General features: G+C 36.1%; 1 protein-coding gene and 1 non-coding gene across 5 annotated transcripts in view; both read left to right on the top strand.

Annotated features, from left to right (window-relative positions):
• The window catches only part of Eya3 (EYA transcriptional coactivator and phosphatase 3), a 105,260-nt gene that overhangs the window by 75,273 nt on the left and 9,670 nt on the right, over positions 1 to 20,317 (top strand). For all 4 annotated transcript variants that reach the window (XM_063235879.1, XM_063235880.1, XM_063235881.1 and 1 more), the window contains 7 exons: positions 1,659 to 1,798; positions 4,837 to 4,920; positions 8,427 to 8,516; positions 10,859 to 10,917; positions 13,423 to 13,583; positions 18,601 to 18,715; positions 19,680 to 19,801. In XM_063235879.1, the coding sequence (XP_063091949.1) occupies positions 1,659 to 1,798; positions 4,837 to 4,920; positions 8,427 to 8,516; positions 10,859 to 10,917; positions 13,423 to 13,583; positions 18,601 to 18,715; positions 19,680 to 19,801 (771 nt within the window). The remainder of the gene's footprint in view (positions 1 to 1,658; positions 1,799 to 4,836; positions 4,921 to 8,426; positions 8,517 to 10,858; positions 10,918 to 13,422; positions 13,584 to 18,600; positions 18,716 to 19,679; positions 19,802 to 20,317) is intronic.
• On the top strand, positions 8,756 to 8,900 carry LOC111757227 (small nucleolar RNA SNORA48). The gene has a single exon (XR_002791605.1). It is a non-coding gene; the product is annotated as a small nucleolar RNA SNORA48 (small nucleolar RNA).

Raw genomic sequence — 20,317 nt, 5'->3', positions numbered from 1 at the left:
TGTTTTAAACTTAAATAACGTTAAAATGATTACAAGTAGTGTTGTCACAATAGTATAGCAAATCCTTACATACATCATCCACCTTTAACAATTAACACTGTATAGACAGTTTTGTTTTGTTTTGTTTTGTTTGATACAGGGTCTTGCTATATAGTTCAGGCTGACCTTAAACTCACTATGTATAGCCAACTGGGCCTCTTGCCTCAGCCTCCCAAGTACTGAGATTCCAGGCATGTGCTACCACACCAGCATTTACAGGCAATTTTGTTTCACTTGTGTATCAAATTCCCTGCCCAAATTTCAAGTGTTGCTCTCTAAAAGTACTCATTGGCATATCACAATACTGTTATCCTATCTGAAAAACCAAAAGCTATTCATAGTAACAGTTTTCTTATAAATGTCAGTTTTGTTTTTCATTTTATATTCTGTAAAATTTGAATACAGTCCATTTGCTACTAGGTACTTATTTCAAAACAACATGTTTACATGATAAGTATATAAAGCTCTTGTCAATTAAAAATGAGCCAGTGAGGGCTGAAGATTTAGCTTAGTGGTGTAAGCGCCTACCTGGCAAATGTGAAGTCGTGAGTTCAATCCTCAATACCAAAAACAAAATGTAAAATAAAAATGAGCCAGTGAGGTTGGGTGTGGTGGCACACATCTGTAGGCTCAAGCACTTGGGAAGCCAACCTAGGTAACATAGTGAGTTCAAGACTAGCTTGAACTGCATAGTAAGATCTTGTCTTTAAAAAGTCAATGAATAAATAGAAAATCTGAAGGAAAAAATCAGATCCTTAATTGGTCCCTATATTAAGATTAGTGTGTATGTATTTTGTGGTTTATATCTCTTCACCTATAAATCCCCTATCTCTTTTTCCCCCCTTGTAACTTACTTGTTGAAGAAACTGGACTATCTATCGCACAGTATTTCCCAGTCTAATTTTATTATATTAAATGTCCTACCATATACAAGACAACCTCATCAACAAAAGATTACCTGACCTACAATATCTGCTGTGCCAAGTTGACAAACCTTTATCTAGAAGCTTGAGCAAATTCAGATTGAGCGGAGGAGTTTTTTTTTGGTTTGTTTGTTTGTTTGTTTTTAAGAAAACAACTTCATAAGCCAGATGTGGTAGCACATGGTGGTAGTGCAAACTGCTTGGGAGGCTAAGACAGGAGGATGATTTGAACCTAACTAGTTCAAGATCAGCCTGGGCCAGACATGATGCATCAGGAGACTGAGGTAAAGGATCCCAAGTTTAAAGCCAGTCTGTAGAACTTATCAAGACCCTGTCCCAAAATGAAGATTTTTCAAAAAGGCCTGGAGATGTATGTATCTCAGCACTCCTCAGGTTCAGTCTACACATGCACCCCTGGACAACATAGTGAGACTTCATTTGGGGAAAGATCAGAATACACAAAGCAACTTCATAGGTGTGTTTTTCGATTGAAGTCTGGTTATGACATTTGTGATGTTAGCCACTGTTGATGCTCAATGCCTAGATTTACATTCTCAAATTGCTTACCTGAAATTTAGTTGTCTAAACTTGATCCATTCATTATAACTCATAGGAACAGAATTCGCTGACTTGCTTTTCCTGCCCTGGATTTCATAGCGTGTGACTGCTGCAATATGTCATGCTTTTCCTCTCCAGGAGACCCTTCTACAAGCCCGTCCTTATCCCAGACTACACCAAGTAAAGATACTGATGATCAGTCCAGGAAAAACATGACTGGCAAGAACCGGGGCAAGAGGAAAGCTGATGCCAGTTCTTCCCAGGACAGTGAATTGGAAGTATGAGAAGAAATGCATTGGAGTTACCTATTTTTGGTTTTTTTATTGGCAGTGGGGGATTTTTTTTCCAGTATGTCTGAAATTCATGGAGATAATGTGTGTCTGTGTTGTATGCCCTTTGATTTCTAAGCAAAACGGACTGAAAATAGCTAAGTGAAAGAAAAATTAAGAAATTTTCTCCGTGTTTGTAACTTACCAAATCTCTTTCAGATGCTATTCATCAAAGCACTGAGAAGGCATTACTGAATGTAGTAGCCAGGTAACTTGTTGAGGAAAAGAACAAACTGTCCTCTATATTCCAGAGAATAAAAAGGACAGTACTCTTATTCAGGAAGCCGAGAGCCCTACAAGTAATGTCATACTGTTCAGTGGCTAGAAATTAAAAAGGGAAACGAGAGAACTATCATCCTTTTAATTCACAGCTCTATGAGACACACAAGTAGATCTGGTAACTTCAGGTAGATACTTATTTTTATTCTGTGCTGCAAGCACTAAGAATTTTTTATAGACATACAGTTGACTTCTGTATTGAGACTAGAAGGACATAAAAATTATATTAGTAATAGGGTTTCGGTGTTATCTTTTAATTTTTAAAATCTTAATAATGTAATTACTTAATAAAAAGAGTCCATTGATAGTTGCTCTTAGAGATAGGTAAATCAAAATTGTAGCCTCTTTTTCTTTGTTTACTAGAGTCAGAATAAAAGAAGAAAGAAACTAAAGTTGCCTCAGGTTTCTTGGCAAAAACTGAGAACTCATTTTTTAAATTGTAACTAAACATATAGGATAAAAGTTTAGTCTTTTTAACCATTTTTAAGCATACAATTCAGTGTATATATTCACAGTATTATGTAATATCACCACTGCATGTTTTGAGAAGTTTTTCATGATTCATTTAGAGAGCCAGGCGTGGTGGTGCATGCCTGTAATCCCAGTACTCAAGGGGCTGAGGCAGGAGGATCACTGTGAGTTTGAGTCCAGCCTGGGCTACAAAGTGAGTGCAAGGCCAGCCTGCAATACATAGTGAAACCCTGTCTCAAAAAGACAAAAAAAAAAAAAAATTACAACCTTTGATGAAATCCAGTATTTGTGTTTTATTGTTCTGTTTTTGATGTAATACCTAAGAGTGCAACATTTCCCTCTGTTTCCTTGTAAAGATTTTGTTTATTATTAAATTTAGGCCTTTGATTCATTGTGAGGTAATTTTGTATATATAGTAAGGTCTACCTTTGTACTTTTGCTTATAGATATCCAGGTTTCCCAGCACCATTTGTAGAAAAGAGCTTCTTGATCTGGGAGTGTAGCTCAGTAGTAGAGTACTTGCCTAGCATATATGAGATACTGAGTTCAATCCCCAGCACCATAAAACAAACAGAACAAACAAGTTTCCTTTCCCTTTTGGGTGATTTTGGAATCCATGTCAAAAACTCAGTCAGATTTTATGGGTTTTTATCTCTAAATTCAACTCAATTCCATTGGACTTCATGTCTGACTTTATGCAGGTACCACACTGTTTTGATTACTGAAATGCTGCAGGAAGTTTTGAAATTAGAAAATGTGAATCCTAAGCCCGGCATGGTGGCTCACACCTGTAATCCTAGCACTCGGGAGGCTTAGACAGGAGGATCGTTGTGAGTTCGAGACCAGTTTAGTCTACAAGTGAGCTCAAGGCCAGCCTGAACTGCACAGCGAGATTCTGTCTCAAAAAAAAAAAAAAAAAGAAAAGAAAAGAAAATGTGAATCCTATGTATTCTTTGGTATCAGGGTAATGATGACCTCTTTGCATGAACTAAGAAATACTCCTTGCCAGGGGTGGTGGTACATGTCTCTAAGCCCAGTACTCTGGGAGACTAAGGCATAAATTTGAATCCAACTGAGGATATAGCTCAGCAGCACAGCATCAGCCTGACAAGCACAAGGTCATGAGTTGGGTTCCCAGTACAAAGAAACAAATAAATACATTCGAGTCCAGCTGGGGTAACTTAGTGAGTGATTTAGCAAGACCCTTTCTCAAGACTGAGACTGCTGTAGCTCTGTGTGGCCTTGGGTTTGATCCCTTATGCCAGAAAAAACAAGAAATGTCCTTTGTCAATTTGTAGGGGAAGAAGTTCAGGAAAAATTAGTGGGTTTTTGTTTTGGGAGGATTTTTTTTTTGCCCTGTACTGGGGATTGAAGCCAGGACCTCACAGGTTTATTTTAAAATAGGGTCTCATTAATTTCCCTAGACTGGCTCAGACTTGCAGTTCTGAGTAGCTAGGATTACAGGTATGCATTATGTCTGGAAAGATTGGTGTTTGGAATAATTATTTTATGCTGTATATTTTTGAGAACTTGACAATTTCATCTGGGTTAATTTGTTGATGTCTAACTGTTCATAATTTTGCCCATAATCCTTTTTATGTCTATAAAATTGGTAGAGATATCTCTACTTTGATTACTGATTTTAGTAATTTGACACTGTTTTTTGATTACTGAAATGCTGCAGTAAGTTTTTTTCCCCAGTCACTTTCACTAAAGATCGTCAATTTCATAGACAATTTTCAAAGAACTAACTGTTGGTTTCATTGACTGTTTGGTACTATTTCCTCTTTTCTATTTTAATTATCCCTGCTTGAACTTTTTTTTTCCTCTCCCACTAGCTTTAGGTTTATGTACTTACAGATTTGAAATCTTTCTTCTTTTTGGTCCTGAGGATTGAATCCATGACCTTACTTATGCAAAGCACATACTGCACAACTAAACTACATCTCCCAACCCTCTTTCTTCTTTTTTAATGAATGCATTTACAATTGCAATCTTCTTTTTAGTGCCATTTTCACTATAGTCTATAAGTTTTAGTATGCTGTTTCTGTTTTCATTCATTTCAAGATACTTTCTAATCTCACTTGTAATTTCTCTTTGGCTTACTCGTTGTTTAAGATTGTATTATTTCTTCCCCATGTATTTGTGAATTTTCCAGTTTTTCTTCTGTTCTATTTCATTTCATTGTGATTGGAAGGTAATCAGTATACTTCTTTTTAAATACTTTCTTCCCTCAGCGGGTATTTCTGTGGGACTTGGATGAAACCATCATCATCTTCCATTCCCTTCTCACTGGATCCTATGCCCAGAAATATGGCAAGGTAATTGAATATTCTTTTGTTATAACTATTCTTCTAATAGGGAAAAAAATCATTTTCTCTGCCATCTCTGTCTTACCTTGTTAGTTTTTAACTTACCATGTAAAACTTCACCAGGTGGCTGACACAAGGCAGGCTACAAGATTGAGTAAGTTTGATGGTAAATCTTTAGAACAAACCCAGGACTGATGCTGAGAGCTAAAATTGTTCAAGAAAAGCATGTTATAAAGATTAAAATGTAAGAGTAAGTCTCAAAACAGAGCAAGTCTTAGGTTTATATGTTCCAAAGACTGATTTTTTAAACTTTAAGACACTGTTTTTTCCCAGGACCTTTGCACTGAGCTACAACCGTCAGCCCTTTTTATTTTGAAATGGGTCTTATTCAGTCATTTGTCCAATTGGGACTCAACGTTGGAATCTTTGTGCCTCTACCTCCCAGAGTGCTGGAATTAAGTCACTTTTACTAGTGTAAATGCAGCATACATATGCTAGATGTAAATAGATATATTTTAATGTACATTATATGCTGTCTTAGTCATTTTCCTTATCACTGAGGCACAATACCTGACACCTACAACTTAAAGGAAAGATTTACTTTTCTTACAGCTTTTAGGTAATTTAGTCCATAGTTGGCTGGTTCCAAGGCAGGATAGGCATGGCCAAAGGCCTTGGTAGAGGGGCTGGGGATTTAGCTCAGCAGCATAAGCGCCTGCCTTACAAGCAGGCAGTCGTGAGTTCAATCCCTGGTACCGATAAAAACGAAAAAGACAAAAAAAAAAAAAAAAAAAGCCTTGGTAGAGAAAAACTTCAGATCATGGCTGTCAGGAAGCAAAAAGGAGAGAGAGACACCCTTCAGGTCACATGACCAGTGTCATCTCTTCCAAAAGCCTTTCTTCAGAACATCAGGCTTTAGGAAACATTCTAGATCTAAACTATAACACATGCTTTTTGAAACTAAATTTACCAAAAAAAATTTAATGTGTTTAATCTTCACTGTAAACGTCAAATAGCAAAGGAATGAGCTGTTTTCAGAAGATTAGAACTGTGTATTTCTACACTAAATTACCTGCCAGGTCGTATTTTTCAGATTCTAAAAATAAATTTTATAAAAAGAGCTACCTTTGCCATCTCATTACAGGCAATTGTTTTTGTAGTGTCATTGATATTTCTTTTTAGAATTGGTTTCTCCAAGCTTTTACAGTCTGAGTTGGCCAGCTGACATAAACTATATTACTAAGATTTTTATAAAAATTTTTTCTTAGTTTCTAAGTAAAAGACTGATGCTTCATTTTTTAAAAATTTGCATTGGTTGTCCTCCAAAATATTTTGACTCTTTACTCTTTCCTGTTCTCATTGTTGAGATTATCAGATGTCTGGCATTATATTGTATGTGGGATAAGGACACCAGGAGATAATGTGTATTATAAGAGCAATATTTTAGTCATAACTAGAGTTTCCTGTGGACAGGGAAGTTTCCAAAAATATTAAATGAATTGTTTCTAAGAATGATGGATGTAATTTTTTTTACTGTAAAGTAGACGGTTAATTTTTATTTATTTATTTAAGGTGAAAAAAAACAAGAGAAGGGTACAAGTAATACAAAATTTAAAAAATAAACAGTAAAAAATCACTAGTTAATAGATTACATATTCTCTTCTTACAAATAGTTGTTCAAGTTACAAAATTGAAGCATATAAAGTGGACTTTGAAACAGTGAGAGTGCAAACAGTTTTGTTCAATGATCCAAAAAAACTCAGTAATATGGTTATCTATCTTGTACATTTAAACATATGTGCAGGGGCTGGGGATTTAGCTCAGCGGCATAAGCGCCTGCCTTGCAAGCAGGCGGTTGTGAGTTCGATCCCTGGTACCAATAAAAACTGAAAAGGACAAAAAAAAAAAAAAAAACATATATGCAGTTATAACCTTTAGAGCACTTTCTTTTCTTTTCTTTTGTACAATGACAGTTACACGTTTTATTGCTCCCACAGTTAGGACTTTTTTTGAAGAGAGTAAAACCAAATACGACATATCAGAACAGAGTCAGTCAAATCAAAAAGATTGCCATAATAGATAATATAAAAACAAAATGCAAGGTGATCAACAATGGTTACCATACTGCCTCTTGCTATTTTAAGAATTGCAAGTTATAATAAAATTGAACAAAACAGTAAAGAATAAAATCAAAGCATTGGAGGCATTACAGGACTTTAAAAGAAGATAATAGTCAACCAGAATGGGCATCATAATGAATCCTGTTTTCACTGTTTTGCCTATACTTTCGAACTTAGTACTATCCAGCAAAGCAGAATAGGGGAAAATCAGTCAAAACAAGATGGTAAGGGCAATACAGGATTTCAAATCAAGTTAATAGGAAATCAAAGTAGGTTACTATAATGTATCCTGCTATTTTTTATTTTTCCCTTAATTAAAAAGATAAAAAGAAAAAAGTAAATAATTTTTAAAAAGGGATTGAGATAAAAGAGGGCATAATAACAGAACAGCACAGGTCAAAATATAACCATTTAAGCAAAATAATGTTTCACCACAAGACATCCTGACATAAAAATAATTATCATAGTGTCTCTTTCCTTGAAATCTTTGAGTATAACTTCGTATACTGTAGCACCAAACATATCAAGACACTATAAAACCATTCAAGAGAATGACATTATTACAGGGTATTTCAAACCAATTAACAGGAAATGAACAATGGCTTCTGTATAATCTTTAGACGGTTAAATTTTAAAATACATTTTTTAAAATAAATTCAATGATGATAATAATACTTTTCAGAAACGATTGTCTTGAAATTTATAACTGTCCATAATATCTCTATTGTACATTACTAGATCCTTATAAATAATAATGATGTTCCATCAGTAATATTTGAAATTAATATTATGAGCCTGTGTTGTTTTGAAATATTTTGGGCTTATATTGACCTCAACTTTGAAATATTTGAAAATAGAACCCGTTCTGTAACTACCAAGCCAACCCATTTTTAAGAGAAAAAAAACAGTGAAACCAAGTTTCAAAATAGATAAGTATGACCGTTATACTAGTTGATACACTGCATATTGTGTTCCTAGTAGTTACTCAGAGTACAGGATATAGGCATGATGTCTTGTCTAAGCAGCATTAACACAAAACATTCCTTTTCAAGGAACAAATAGAAGCTAGTTGTTTAACTATCTTAACTATTTTGTGTATACATATTTTTTTCCTTTTCCCCTTTCTTCTTTTCCCCTTTCCCCCTCACAGTTTGTCTTTTCTTTTGAGCAGTTTCTTCCCAATTCACAGAATCTTTTGTACATTTCAGATTCTATTTACTTATTCGGTTTATCATACTAGTGAAACTATGATTTTTATACATACAGGTCTGATTAATTTCACTTATGACTATGGTCTCAAGTTGCATCCATTTACCTATAAAAGTCTCCAGTTTATCTTTCTTTATGGCTGTGTACCCATTTTAGTTTTTTTTTTTTGCTCTTACTGCCTTCCAGGACCCAACAGTAGTGATTGGCTCAGGTTTAACAATGGAAGAAATGATTTTTGAAGTGGCTGATACACATCTATTTTTCAATGACTTAGAGGTAAGCATCTTACATTGTTTTTGTGATTCAGTGAGATGTTTTGTTCAATTTTTGGAACCTTTACTTACGTAGAAGATACCTGATAGACAAGATAGGGATAGAGAAGCTTGGTTAAACAAGGTAAGGAAATACAGGCTAGCAGCCACAGTCTTACAAAGCTTCTTGAAGAAATAGTGACATGGTTGGGTTCATAGTCTTCGTTCTAGCCCTGAATTTTATTGGCTCAAAAAGTTGATGTTTGCCCCCCTGGCATTGGGCAAAGAGACACCTCATTGGTGGTGTTATTCTTGTATCAGTCAGGGGCAGAGTAGACAGCAGTCCTTTGTTCATCCTAGCTTGATGCCTGGTTGGTGGCCAGAGCTGTTTCATGCTTAGGACACATGATAAAAAAACAAAACAAAACAAAAAAAAAGTTGATGTTTGTTAGCTTTTTGAGAAGTGACATAGCATTTGGGGAAATGCTATCACATCAAGTAAAACTCTGATAATTAAACCAGTATCCCAATGTATTTATCAATACTAAACATATATTGGGTTGATTAATATATAATGATAGATAATGGGTTTGATTATTTGTATCCTCAATTATATTTTAACTGTTCTTCAGTTTTACTTTAAAAGTCTCTTGGTTAAAACGTCTGTTGGTATGTCTAATCTGTAAATACTTGCTCTAACTTATGCATTTTTATATTTATTTAATATCCATATATATGTATGTATCCATATATATGCAGAATTTTCTAGTTAGTCACCAGATAAACCAGAACACAATAAGAACTTTGTGGGAAAATTTTTAGCTTTTGACAGTTGAGTTCACCTCCAAGGTAAACATGATGTAGTAGAAAGAGCACAGGACCATGAGTCAGAAGACCAGAGTACGAGCCTCAGGTTGGAAAAGTTTGTGTTCCCATCCTGAGGCTCATTTAGGCAGTCATTTTACAAAAGAAGCAATTGTTCCAAGGGCATGAATTGCTGGGAAACAGGAGGGAAAATGCAGACTTTTCATTTTGTAGGTTTAAATTCAGAACTATCCTCCACAAAATTCTGTTTCCATCCCCTCCCCTGTGTCTCTCTCCTGTCCTCTCCCCTGTTTCCTCATCTTACTGTACTACTGGGGATTAAAGTGAGGGCCTTACACATGGTACGCAAGCACTCTACCACTGAGCTATATCTCCAAATCTTTTTGTTTTGAGACAGGGTCTTGCTTAATTGCCAGGGCTGGCCTCAGACTTATCCTCCTGACTCAGCCTCCCAAGTAGCCATTGTTTCTGTTTGAATATATTTTAATTCTATGCAACAGACAATTCTCCAACAAATTAAACTAATGTGGCTCTAAACTCCAGTGCTTTTATCTAGACTCCATAATGCTTTGATATTCCCGCAAGTTCACATGTTAATAAATTAGGGCAGCATAGTTTTTATTCAGCAACAGTTATTGAAAGCCTACTGTGTACCAATAATTATTGCCAAATTGTATTTGTAATGATTTTCTAGACATAGTCCTCACTCAGGACTGAAAGTTCTGTGAAGAATGACCTGAATGTGTTCCTGCCCCCAGGTCAGTAGCTCTCAACTTTAGGGGGCATAAGAATCACCTGGGGAGCTTCTTAAAAATGGAGATTCTAGGATTTCACTCCCAGAAATGCTGATTGTATAGATCTGGGATAGACCCAAGAATATACATTTTTCAAAAACTTCCCCAGGGGATTCTGATGCAGGTACCCTAGTGGTATGAGGAGTGCAAGCATCAGGTTGGACAGTGGGAGTGGCATTTATGTCAGTAATAGCGTGCGATAATGGATAGAAGCAGAAGTCCTAGCTTCTTTATAGTCTTTTTCTACACTCACTAGTCATGTATGATCCTGAAAAAAAATTTCACCTTCCTCTTAGAACATGAGGACATTGATTTAGATAACCCTGTTTAAATTTACCAGTTTGTCATTCTCAGTTTTGATACCATACTCTACCAACTATTTCATCTACAAAAATTAATTGGACACATGCCACATAAAGACACTGGACTAGACTAAAAGGTGCAAAGAAGATGGGAGATGTGGGTCTTGCCCCACAAGGCCTATAGTATAATGGTAAATATAGTCAAGTATAGGACATAGACACACATGACAGGGTAAGAGAAATTATGCTTATCCTCATGAGCTGAAGAAATGAACTGCTGAGATAAGAGCATAACTGAAGGATGGGATAGTTAAGGAAGATTTCATGAATATTGGGATATATATCAAGCTTTCAAAGGAGTTCACATTTCATTGTTTTGTAAGTGGTCATGTGCCAGTAGTCATGGTACTTTTAAACTGAAAGAATGCTTTTTGTTTTTTTAACAGGAATGTGACCAGGTACATGTGGAAGATGTGGCTTCAGATGACAATGGCCAAGACTTGAGGTGATCAACGCAATGATATTTGAACATCAGTACACCTGTTATATGCAAGATACTATGTGGATTTTGAAGAAAACACTTAAAAACTTCAGTCTGCTGGAAGAGACAGAAGCAAACTAGTTAACCATAGCATATAGTGTGAGAAGTGATGTTAGAATATGGAGAACAAAGGAAAAAGTATCTCTGGTGTGAATAGGGAATATGTGATAACACCAATCCAGAGGGCTTCTCAGCGGAGTAGCATTTGTGCAGGACCTCAACAAGGGGTAGCAGCGATCAGATGAAGAAACACCCTTCTAGGCCAGGAACACAGCTCAGTGGCACAAGCACCTGCCTGGCAAGCACAAGGTCCTGAGTTCAATTCCTGGTACAAACAAAGAAACAGCTTTCCAAAAGAAAGGTTATACCATCTTGAGACATATTTTCAGTCAGGAGATAATATGCTTGTGAACTGGATCGCTTTAGATACAAATAAACATCAGGAGTTTTGCTGAGGAAACTGACTATGGTATTGGGAATAAACTTGTGGAAGACTATATATATCTTAACCACTGTATTATTTAAGTGAACTAAGGAATCTCAGTGATAGGTTTCTTGCTTAGTCTCTTTATTCTTCCCTTAGCTGCAGAACCAGTAGTACTAGCTAAATGTATCTGCTCTATACTTAAAGAAAAAAAGACTTACATATTTTCATGTTAATTTGTTTAAATGTTTCATCCATTTTCATAGGTAAAATGTTCTTTCTTGTGATTGTCCTAAAATGTATTCCATGCACAAATTCTCAAATACAAAGTAGACCTAGACAGAGCACTTTAGTAAGGACAATTTCATGTAGTGCTGAAGTTGAAAATTTCTCTTTCAAAAGCTGTGTTCAGTTGTGCCTGTTGCTCTTCCTACAGTCATGCAGGGCACTATTTATTCTTAAGAGATTTTTTTTTGGTGTTTTTAGGAAGAAACCTGGTTGAAGCAGTTGATAATCCACTCTGAATCCTAGTTTTTGTGGGTGTTTTGTTTCTCTTACACATGTAGCTAACTAATAATTTCCCATTTTATTTCTTAGCAACTTTTATTTACTTGCAGAATCTCATGCTTAATGCATTGACTTCTATTTTGACTTCGGATTGAACCAAATTCTCTCTAATTCTGTCCCTCATTTTTAAATCTGTATTTTTGAAGTATTAATCCTTCCCAGTTTATATAGCTGTATTAGTTATATGCTATGTAACAAATTATCCTTGTTAGTAGCTTTAAAAAGGTAAGTAGTTATCTCACAATTTCTGTAGGTTGGGAATTTGAAAGTAGCTTAGCTAAGGAGGTCTTTATCTGAGTCACTGGGGTTGAAATCAAGCTGTTGGTTAGAGCTGGACTCATCTGAAGGTGTAACTGGAGCGGGACCTGTCTCTCACCTGTGGCTGATGACAGGAGGCCTTAGTGTCTCACTGTGTTTCCCTCTCCATGGGGAAGCTTCAATGTCCATACATGGCAGCTGGTTTCATCTAGAGCAAGTACTCTAAGAGCAAGCAAGAAAAATCATCTCTGAAATCAAATACTGTCACTTTTGTCACATTTTGTTTACATTCTAGTTATACCCCATTCCAACGGGAAGCAGAATTATAAGAGTATCAGGAATTTATGAATATTTTGAAGCCACTGCTTGTCAGTCATCCATAAGCCTAAAAATCAGGCAACAGATCACTAAAGAAAAACATCTCTTCACCATTATCTCCTCACCATTATTAGCATTTTGGGTTATTTCCTTCTAACTTTTTGTATCCTTTTTTCACATAATTAAAACATTTGCATAGTTGCATAGTTCCATGTTCTGCCTTTTTTCCACTCTATAGTAGTATCTGTTCTCTGCATTAATGAATAAAGTTGCTTTGTCCCAAGTCAACCTCTCGGAGATGCTGGTGCTTGAATTATTTCTACTTCATTTCTTTTTTCAATCTCTTTTCTCCTCTTTCTCCTCCTTTATCTTAGTCTTCTTCCTCCTCCCCTTCCCCCTCTTCCCCTTCTACCTCCCTTCCACCTATCCTTTCTCTCTGTCTCTCTCTTTTTTTTATTCTTCTTTCTTGGTACCAGGGATCGAACTAAAAACCTCGTGCTTGCCGGGCAGGCACTTATGTCACTAAGCTAAATCCCCTTTCCTCCTCTTTCCTCCCCTCTCCCTTCCCCAAGAGAATCAAACCCAAGACTATGCATACTAAGTGCAAGCTCTACTGCTGAGCTATACCTCCTGTCCCTCAGTCCTTTCTTTGATGGAAGTAATAGGAGTAACATAGACAGCTAATTAAAGACAGACTGATGTACAGAGACCTCAAACTCAGCAATCCTCCTGCCTCAGCCTCTGGTGGTTCAGGAATGCAGGCATGTGCTACCATATCCACCTTCAGAAGATTTTTAAACCATTAGCTTTGTTTATCAGATACTAAGACAAGAGAAGCCCAGGTAGCACTTTAAAACTGCATGACATATAGATTTTAATTTACGTTATCCTCCTTGTTGCAGCAACTATAGTTTCTCAACAGATGGTTTCAGTGGTTCTGGCGGCAGCAGTAGCCATGGCTCTTCAGTTGGTGTCCAGGGCGGAGTGGACTGGATGAGAAAACTAGCTTTCCGTTACCGAAAAGTGAGAGAGATCTATGATAAACACAAGAGCAATGTGGGTGGTAAGTGAGGCAACCAACCAGCCCAAATCTCTCTTCTGGTGGTTTGCTTTCCTTTTTCAGGGATTCTTAGATCCCCTTGACAACCGCTTATGAATTTGTACCACAGTGTACATGTTAACTCTGTATGAGAAAAATGAAGGCTAACTAATAACTAAAATCCTCTGAGGAGGAATCTCAGCACTTTTAATGGACTTTAGAATAAATAAAACCATAGAGAAAACTTTGCATTTCTAATTTCTTTTAGCATAATTTTAGAAAGCTCTCTTGTTCTCTCTCTTTCCCCCTTTTTGGTCTTTTTGAGACAGGATCTCATTATGCAGTTCAAGCTGACTTTAAGCAACTTTGTAGCCGAGGCTGGCCTCAAACATGCAATGATCCTCCTGCCTGAGCCTTCCATGTGTTGGGATTAGAGGTGTGCACCACCATGCCCAGCTTGCTCTTGTTCTTTTTAGACAGATGCTTTTTAAAGGAAATGTGTTCCATAGATAATGTTTGATGACTTTTTTATTCCTCAGTCACAGCTGCTGTCAATAATAGTTATTATACCACATTTTGGCACCTGGTATCTTGTACCATCAATACATTTCAGATAGAACTAGTTACTACATTTGTAGTAGGTGGAAAACTCAACCCAGAATTACGGATAGGTAATATCAAAGTGTTATAATTTGTAATACATCAGAAAGTCTCCCCACTTGGAAATATTTCAAATGTGCATTAGATTCTGCTCTTTGGAGTTGATTAACCATAAACTATTCAAATGAAAAGAAATACTGGAGGTCTGATCTAAATACTTCATTGGAGAAGGGACATTTTATCCACTGTCACATAGTGAGTTAGCTTGGCATGGTGGCACATGCTTGTAATCCAAATACTTGAGAGACTGTGGGAGGAGGATTGCTGTGAGTTTGAGGCCAGCCTGGGCTAAGTTCAGTGTCAACCTGAATTACATAGCGAGATTCTGTCTCAAAAAGACAAAAAATACCCCAAAACATAGCAAATTAGTGGCTTTGCCACATCACTTGATTTTGGTCCAGTGCATTTCCCTTCCATTCAGTTTCTTTTCTTGGTGAGGTACCCTGATGAGAAAATATTTAAAATTGTGAACTCTCACTCTCAAAGATACATGTACACAAAACTGTTGCCTGAAGTCTCTAGAGGTTCTCTCCTCCAGCTCAAAGACCTTTGTACTATACTTTGTGGCCTTGTAGCACAGTACAGAAAGTAGAAACAGGGCTTTGAAGTTCAATCTTGTTCATTCCTGTCATAGCCCTCTTTATTTTATTTTTTTTAAATGAGTACTAGTATTCGAACTAAGAACCTTGTGCTTGCCAGGCAGTGCTGTGGCACTGAGCTATATCATTGGCTGTTTATAACCTTCTAATACTAGGTAAAAGTCATGAGCTTCCCTGAACCCCAATAGAAAGACTTCACCAGGGAAGGCAAACAATTAAAGTGAGAGGAAAAACGGGGGAGTGAACAACAAGAAAGTAACATGACAAGGATAAGTCCATACATACCAGTTAGAACCATCAATGTTCAGTTCACTAGTCAAGAGACAAAGACTAGCAGAATGGATCCAGAAGCAAGATCCAAAAATATACTGCATACATGAAACACATGTAATTCAAAAAGAAATTCATAGACTGAAAGTCAAACAATGGAAAATAATATTCCATGCAACAGGAACACAGAAAATAGCAGAAGTAGCTATTCTATTTGCAGAAAAAGTTCATTTCAAGCCAAAATTGATTAAGAGAGATAAAGAAGGTCACTACATCCTTGTAAAGAGAATAATCCAAGAGAAAGATAACAATCATAAATATATATGCATCAAATACCAGTGTACCCAACTATATAGAACAATTACTAACTGACTTGAAAAATCAAATAAGCCCTAATAAAATTGTATTGGGAGACCTCAATACTCCACTATCACAAAGAGACAGATCAACTAGACAAAAAATCAATAATGAAATACTAGAACTAAATCAAAATTTTGAACAAATGGAATTAGTAGATATCTATAGAGCACCCCAAAACATCAGAATACACAGTCTTCTCAGCTGCACAGAGGACATTCTCCAAAATAGACCATATACTGGCTCATAGAACATGCTTAAGTAAATGCAAAGGAACTGAAATTATCCCATGCATAGTATCAGACCACAGTGCAATGAAATTGGAAAACCATGCCAAAGGAAACCTCAAGAACTTCATCAACATATGGAAATTAAATAGCACCCTACTTCACAATCAGTGGGTCACAGATGAAATTAAAGAAGATATTAGACAGTTTTTACAGTTGAATGATAATGACAGTACAGCATACCAGAACTTGTGGGACACAAAGCAGTTTTAAGAAGGCAATTCATAGCAGTAAATACCCAATCAGGAAAACAGAGCAAGCACATATAAACAACTTAATCTTGAAAATCAGACTTACAGAAAAAGAAGAGCAGGCTAAACCAAAAGCTCATACAAGGGAGAAAATTATAAAGATCAGAGCAGAAATTAACACTGGAGCCTAACAAACAATACAAAGAATCGGTGAATCTAAGAGTTGGTTCTTTGAAAGATTAAATAAAATTGACAAACCCTTAGCCAACCTTATCCAAAAAGAAAAGACTCATCTGTGCAGTTAGGAATGAAAAGGGCAAAATCACAACAGACCCTGTAGAACTCCAGAAAATCATCTATACTTTGAAAACTTGTATTCCAATAAGATGGAAAATACAGGAGAAATGGACAGATTACCAAAGCTAAATTAAGAAGATATAACAATCCTAAATAATCAAATATCAGTAAATGAAATTGAAGATACAATTAAAAACTTACCAACAAAGGAAAGCCCAGGCCCTGACAGATTCACTGCTGAGTTCTGTAAGAAATTTAGTGAAGACCTAACACTACTACTTCTCAAACTCTTTAATGAGATTGAAAGGGAAGCAATACTTACAAATTCATTGCTGGAAGCAAGCATAGCTGATTCCAAAACCAGAGAAGAACCCAACTAAGAAAGAGAATTATAGGCCAGTCTCCCTAGTGAACATTCATGCAAAAATCCTCCATAAGATACTGGCAAACAGACTGCAGCACATCATCAGTATTATACAGTATGATCAAGTTAGATTCATCTGAGGATGCAAGGATGGTTCAACATATGCAAATCCATAAATGTAATACAACATATTAGTAACTGAGGACAAAAATCATATAATCATCTCAGTAGATGTAGAGAAAGCTTTGACAAAAGTTCAGCACCCATTCGTGATTAAAAAAAAAAAAAAACCTACAAAAATTGGAATTATTTCAATCTGACAAAAGCTGTCTATGACAAACCAGCAACCAAAATCATGCTAAATGGACACATTTGAAAAGCTTCATTCTTAAAATCAGGAACAGGACAAGGATGTTCACCATCTCCACTCTTACTCAGCATGGTCCTGGGAATTTCAGCTGGAGAAAATCATAAGCTTTCAGATTTGGGGAATCTAATTTACTTTTTTCAGATTCCTCCTTTTTATCATTTATTTCTTCCCATGACTCAGAGCTTTTACTCTTTTTACTTTTTATTTTTTAATTTTCAAGTCTTTTTACTTTTCTTTTCTCCCAGATGTTGGCCTTTCTTCTCTTAAGTTTTCATGTACAACATATGATCCTTTCCCTGCCTGGTTCCAAAATCTGACTTTCTGAAGAAAATGATGTAACTAACCCTCTCTGAGTGTCCTGAGCCTACTTTGAGAAAAAAATTAAAAATATGTCTATGTTCTGTACACCATAAAAGTAACAAAAATACCACATCATATATGAGTTAAGTATATATACTGGTTTTGTTGTTTTATCCAGAATGTTAAATAAAAGAATTACTTGGTTCTAGGCTTGTATTGTAAAACTGTAAATCTGAATTATACTCCCAGTGTCTTCCTCATAGAAATGCCTTTGGTTTATATGGAGTATTCTTTTAAAGTTTGACTGCAGAAAAATTCAGAGCCAGACTTACTGTTTGTGTCTAGCAAGATACTCCTATCATATGACTTCTGTTTTGTGCTTAGTTGTCTAGTTGTACACAGTGTTTTAGTTTCTTCATCTGCTGGAGTTATTTTATAAGTATAGTGCAGAGGATTGATCATTTAACCTGGAATCTAGACTGACAAGTTACATGCAGTGGTAGAAAGACTTCCTGAGACTACAACCTTCTAACTTTCTGCATAATGTTAGGTGGGGCTCTTTTTCTCTGTGGGCTTTGATTTCTTTGAAAGAGAGGAAAAGTGCTGAGAACTCTTTTAGCTGTAGTGTTCATTTCTCCTTCATTGGTTCTTAAAGCAGTGTTACACAAATGTGGATCTTGAGTTTTCCAGTTATATTAGTTGGTGATGAAAGACACTTGTACCAGAGCCCAATGATAATGTCTCTATCAGCTGATTTTGATTTTTTTTTTCTATTGTGGTTTGGACATTGAACCCAGGCCTTGCTCATGCTAGACAAATACCCAGCCGCTGATCCATTTTTATTTCATTTTGAGACAGGATTGCACTGTGTTGCTGAGGCTGGCCACAAACTTGCAATCCTCCTGCCTCAGCTTTCTGAGTAGCTGGGATTGTAAGCATGTGCCACCATACCTGGCTACTAGTTGATCTTGTTGCTATGATTGTGTTCCCATAGGAAAACTTGTTTGGTTGGTTGAGACAGAGTCTCACTATGTAGCACAAGTTAGCCTTGAATTTACTTGTGTAACCCAAGCTGGCCTCAAATTCATGGCAATCCTCTTGCCTGCTTCAGTCTCCCAAGAGCTAGGATTTCAGGTGTGCATCACCACACCCAGTCCATAGCAAAACATTTTGATGAAGAAAGTCAAAATAGCATTTTGAGTTGCATTATTACAAGATTTTACCAGGAAGAGAAATGTATTACTTTGGGACTCACACTATTTCTAAATTGAATATAGAAGTTGATTTATCACACTCAGCAAGTATACATTGTCAAATGATGAATGTATCTGCTTTTATTCCTAAAGGCCTCCTCAGTCCCCAGAGAAAGGAAGCACTGCAGAGATTAAGAGCAGAAATAGAAGTTTTAACAGATTCATGGTTAGGAACTGCATTAAAATCCTTACTTCTGATCCAGTCCAGGTATGGAAATGATTCTTTTTAGGTCATCTTCTCAGAAATACACTCTTTCTTTGCCAGTCCAAAACTAGACCATTTTCTAAAAATAGACCTTGAGATAGAGACAAGAGATGTTTAAATGCTTCAAAGACGTATTTAGATGAGAACCAAGATCATTTTATGATATCACCATGTATGAGGGTTTTAAGAAAATATTTAATACCTGAAACCCTCTTTATTTTCCTTTACTTTTCGCTCACAAACTAAAATTTAATCTACGAGATAGAGAATCAACAAATATAAATAGGACACATTATACCAGTATCTTAAGTTAGAAGAAGCTTCAAGAAATTATGCCACCCTGCTTCAGAGGGGAAAATTCAAGAGAAAGACTACATTAAGCAGATTGAGGCAGTTTCACTTTAAAGCTTAGACTGAGAAATAAATACAGCACTATCTTTATCAGTCCCCTATTCTTCCCTCCCTCAAAGCAGGTATTCCAGATCCATAGCCTAGTAATCAGCAAAACTGACACTTAGAGGGGGAATCATGTGGAATTACTGTGTCTTCTGCAATCTCAGTTGCTGTTACATGAACGTCAGAACTTAAATTCCATTCAGATTAAATAGAACAATAATGGAGAGCTGTCTGTTGTTTGTTTTCTAAACTTTGATATAAATGATACGAGTTAGGGGTATTTGCTACCAAGTTGCAATAAGCTAGAATGATCAGAAGGAAGTAAGGCATAAATGAATTAAGTTGCTACTCTGGGTCCAGTAAAAACAGGAAATAAGATCTATGCCCTTTAATACAAAAGTTAAAACTTGAAGTAATAAGGGTAATAACAATAATACCAGGCCCTTTGAGACTAATTTTTAATAAATCCTAGATTTGGCACATTTGAATTCTTGTGCCTAGGTTGGTTTCATTTCATCTGGTTTTTTTGTTTGTTTGTTTGTTTTTTCTTTTCCTTCTTATTCCCTTCTAGGAAGAATTGTGTGAATGTTCTGATCACTACCACCCAACTGGTTCCAGCCCTGGCCAAAGTTCTCCTCTATGGACTAGGAGAAATATTTCCTATTGAAAACATCTATAGTGCTACCAAAATTGGTATGGTTTCTATTCTTTTTCTCACCACTGGCCTTGCAATAAAACATTCTATTCATGAACATATTATTTGCCAGCTCCTCTCTTAGACACCTTGTATATGTAATAATATCCATATAAGTCATCTGATGAGGCAGTTAAGGCTTAGCAGTTACATTGCTTGCTCAAGGCCTCAGAGTTAATAGGTTATATAAATATGCTGCTTTCTTTTATGATATTTGAAAGAACATAATTTCTAGTTTAGAAATTTATTTTTATCTCATGTCAAATTTCTCTTCCTCACAGAAAGTATGTAGTGTGATAGAAAAAGCACTGGGTTAAAAAATCAAAAACTAGGGGCTGGGGATTTAGCTCAGCGGCATAAGCACCTGCCCTGCAAGCAGGCGGTCGTGAGTTCGATCCCTGGTACCGATAAAAAATGAAAAAGACCAAAAAAAAAAAAAAAATCAAAAACTAAATTATGTACTTAAAAATTTCTTTCAAAAACAATTTAAGCGTTGGCAAGAAATATGGAAAAAT

This window comes from Cavia porcellus, unplaced genomic scaffold (assembly GCF_034190915.1).
Source record: "Cavia porcellus strain 051 isolate PalLab524CR breed Dunkin Hartley unplaced genomic scaffold, mCavPor4.1 scaffold_25, whole genome shotgun sequence".
Taxonomy (NCBI): Eukaryota; Metazoa; Chordata; class Mammalia; order Rodentia; family Caviidae; genus Cavia; species Cavia porcellus.
This window is presented reverse-complemented; position numbering and strand designations above follow the sequence as displayed.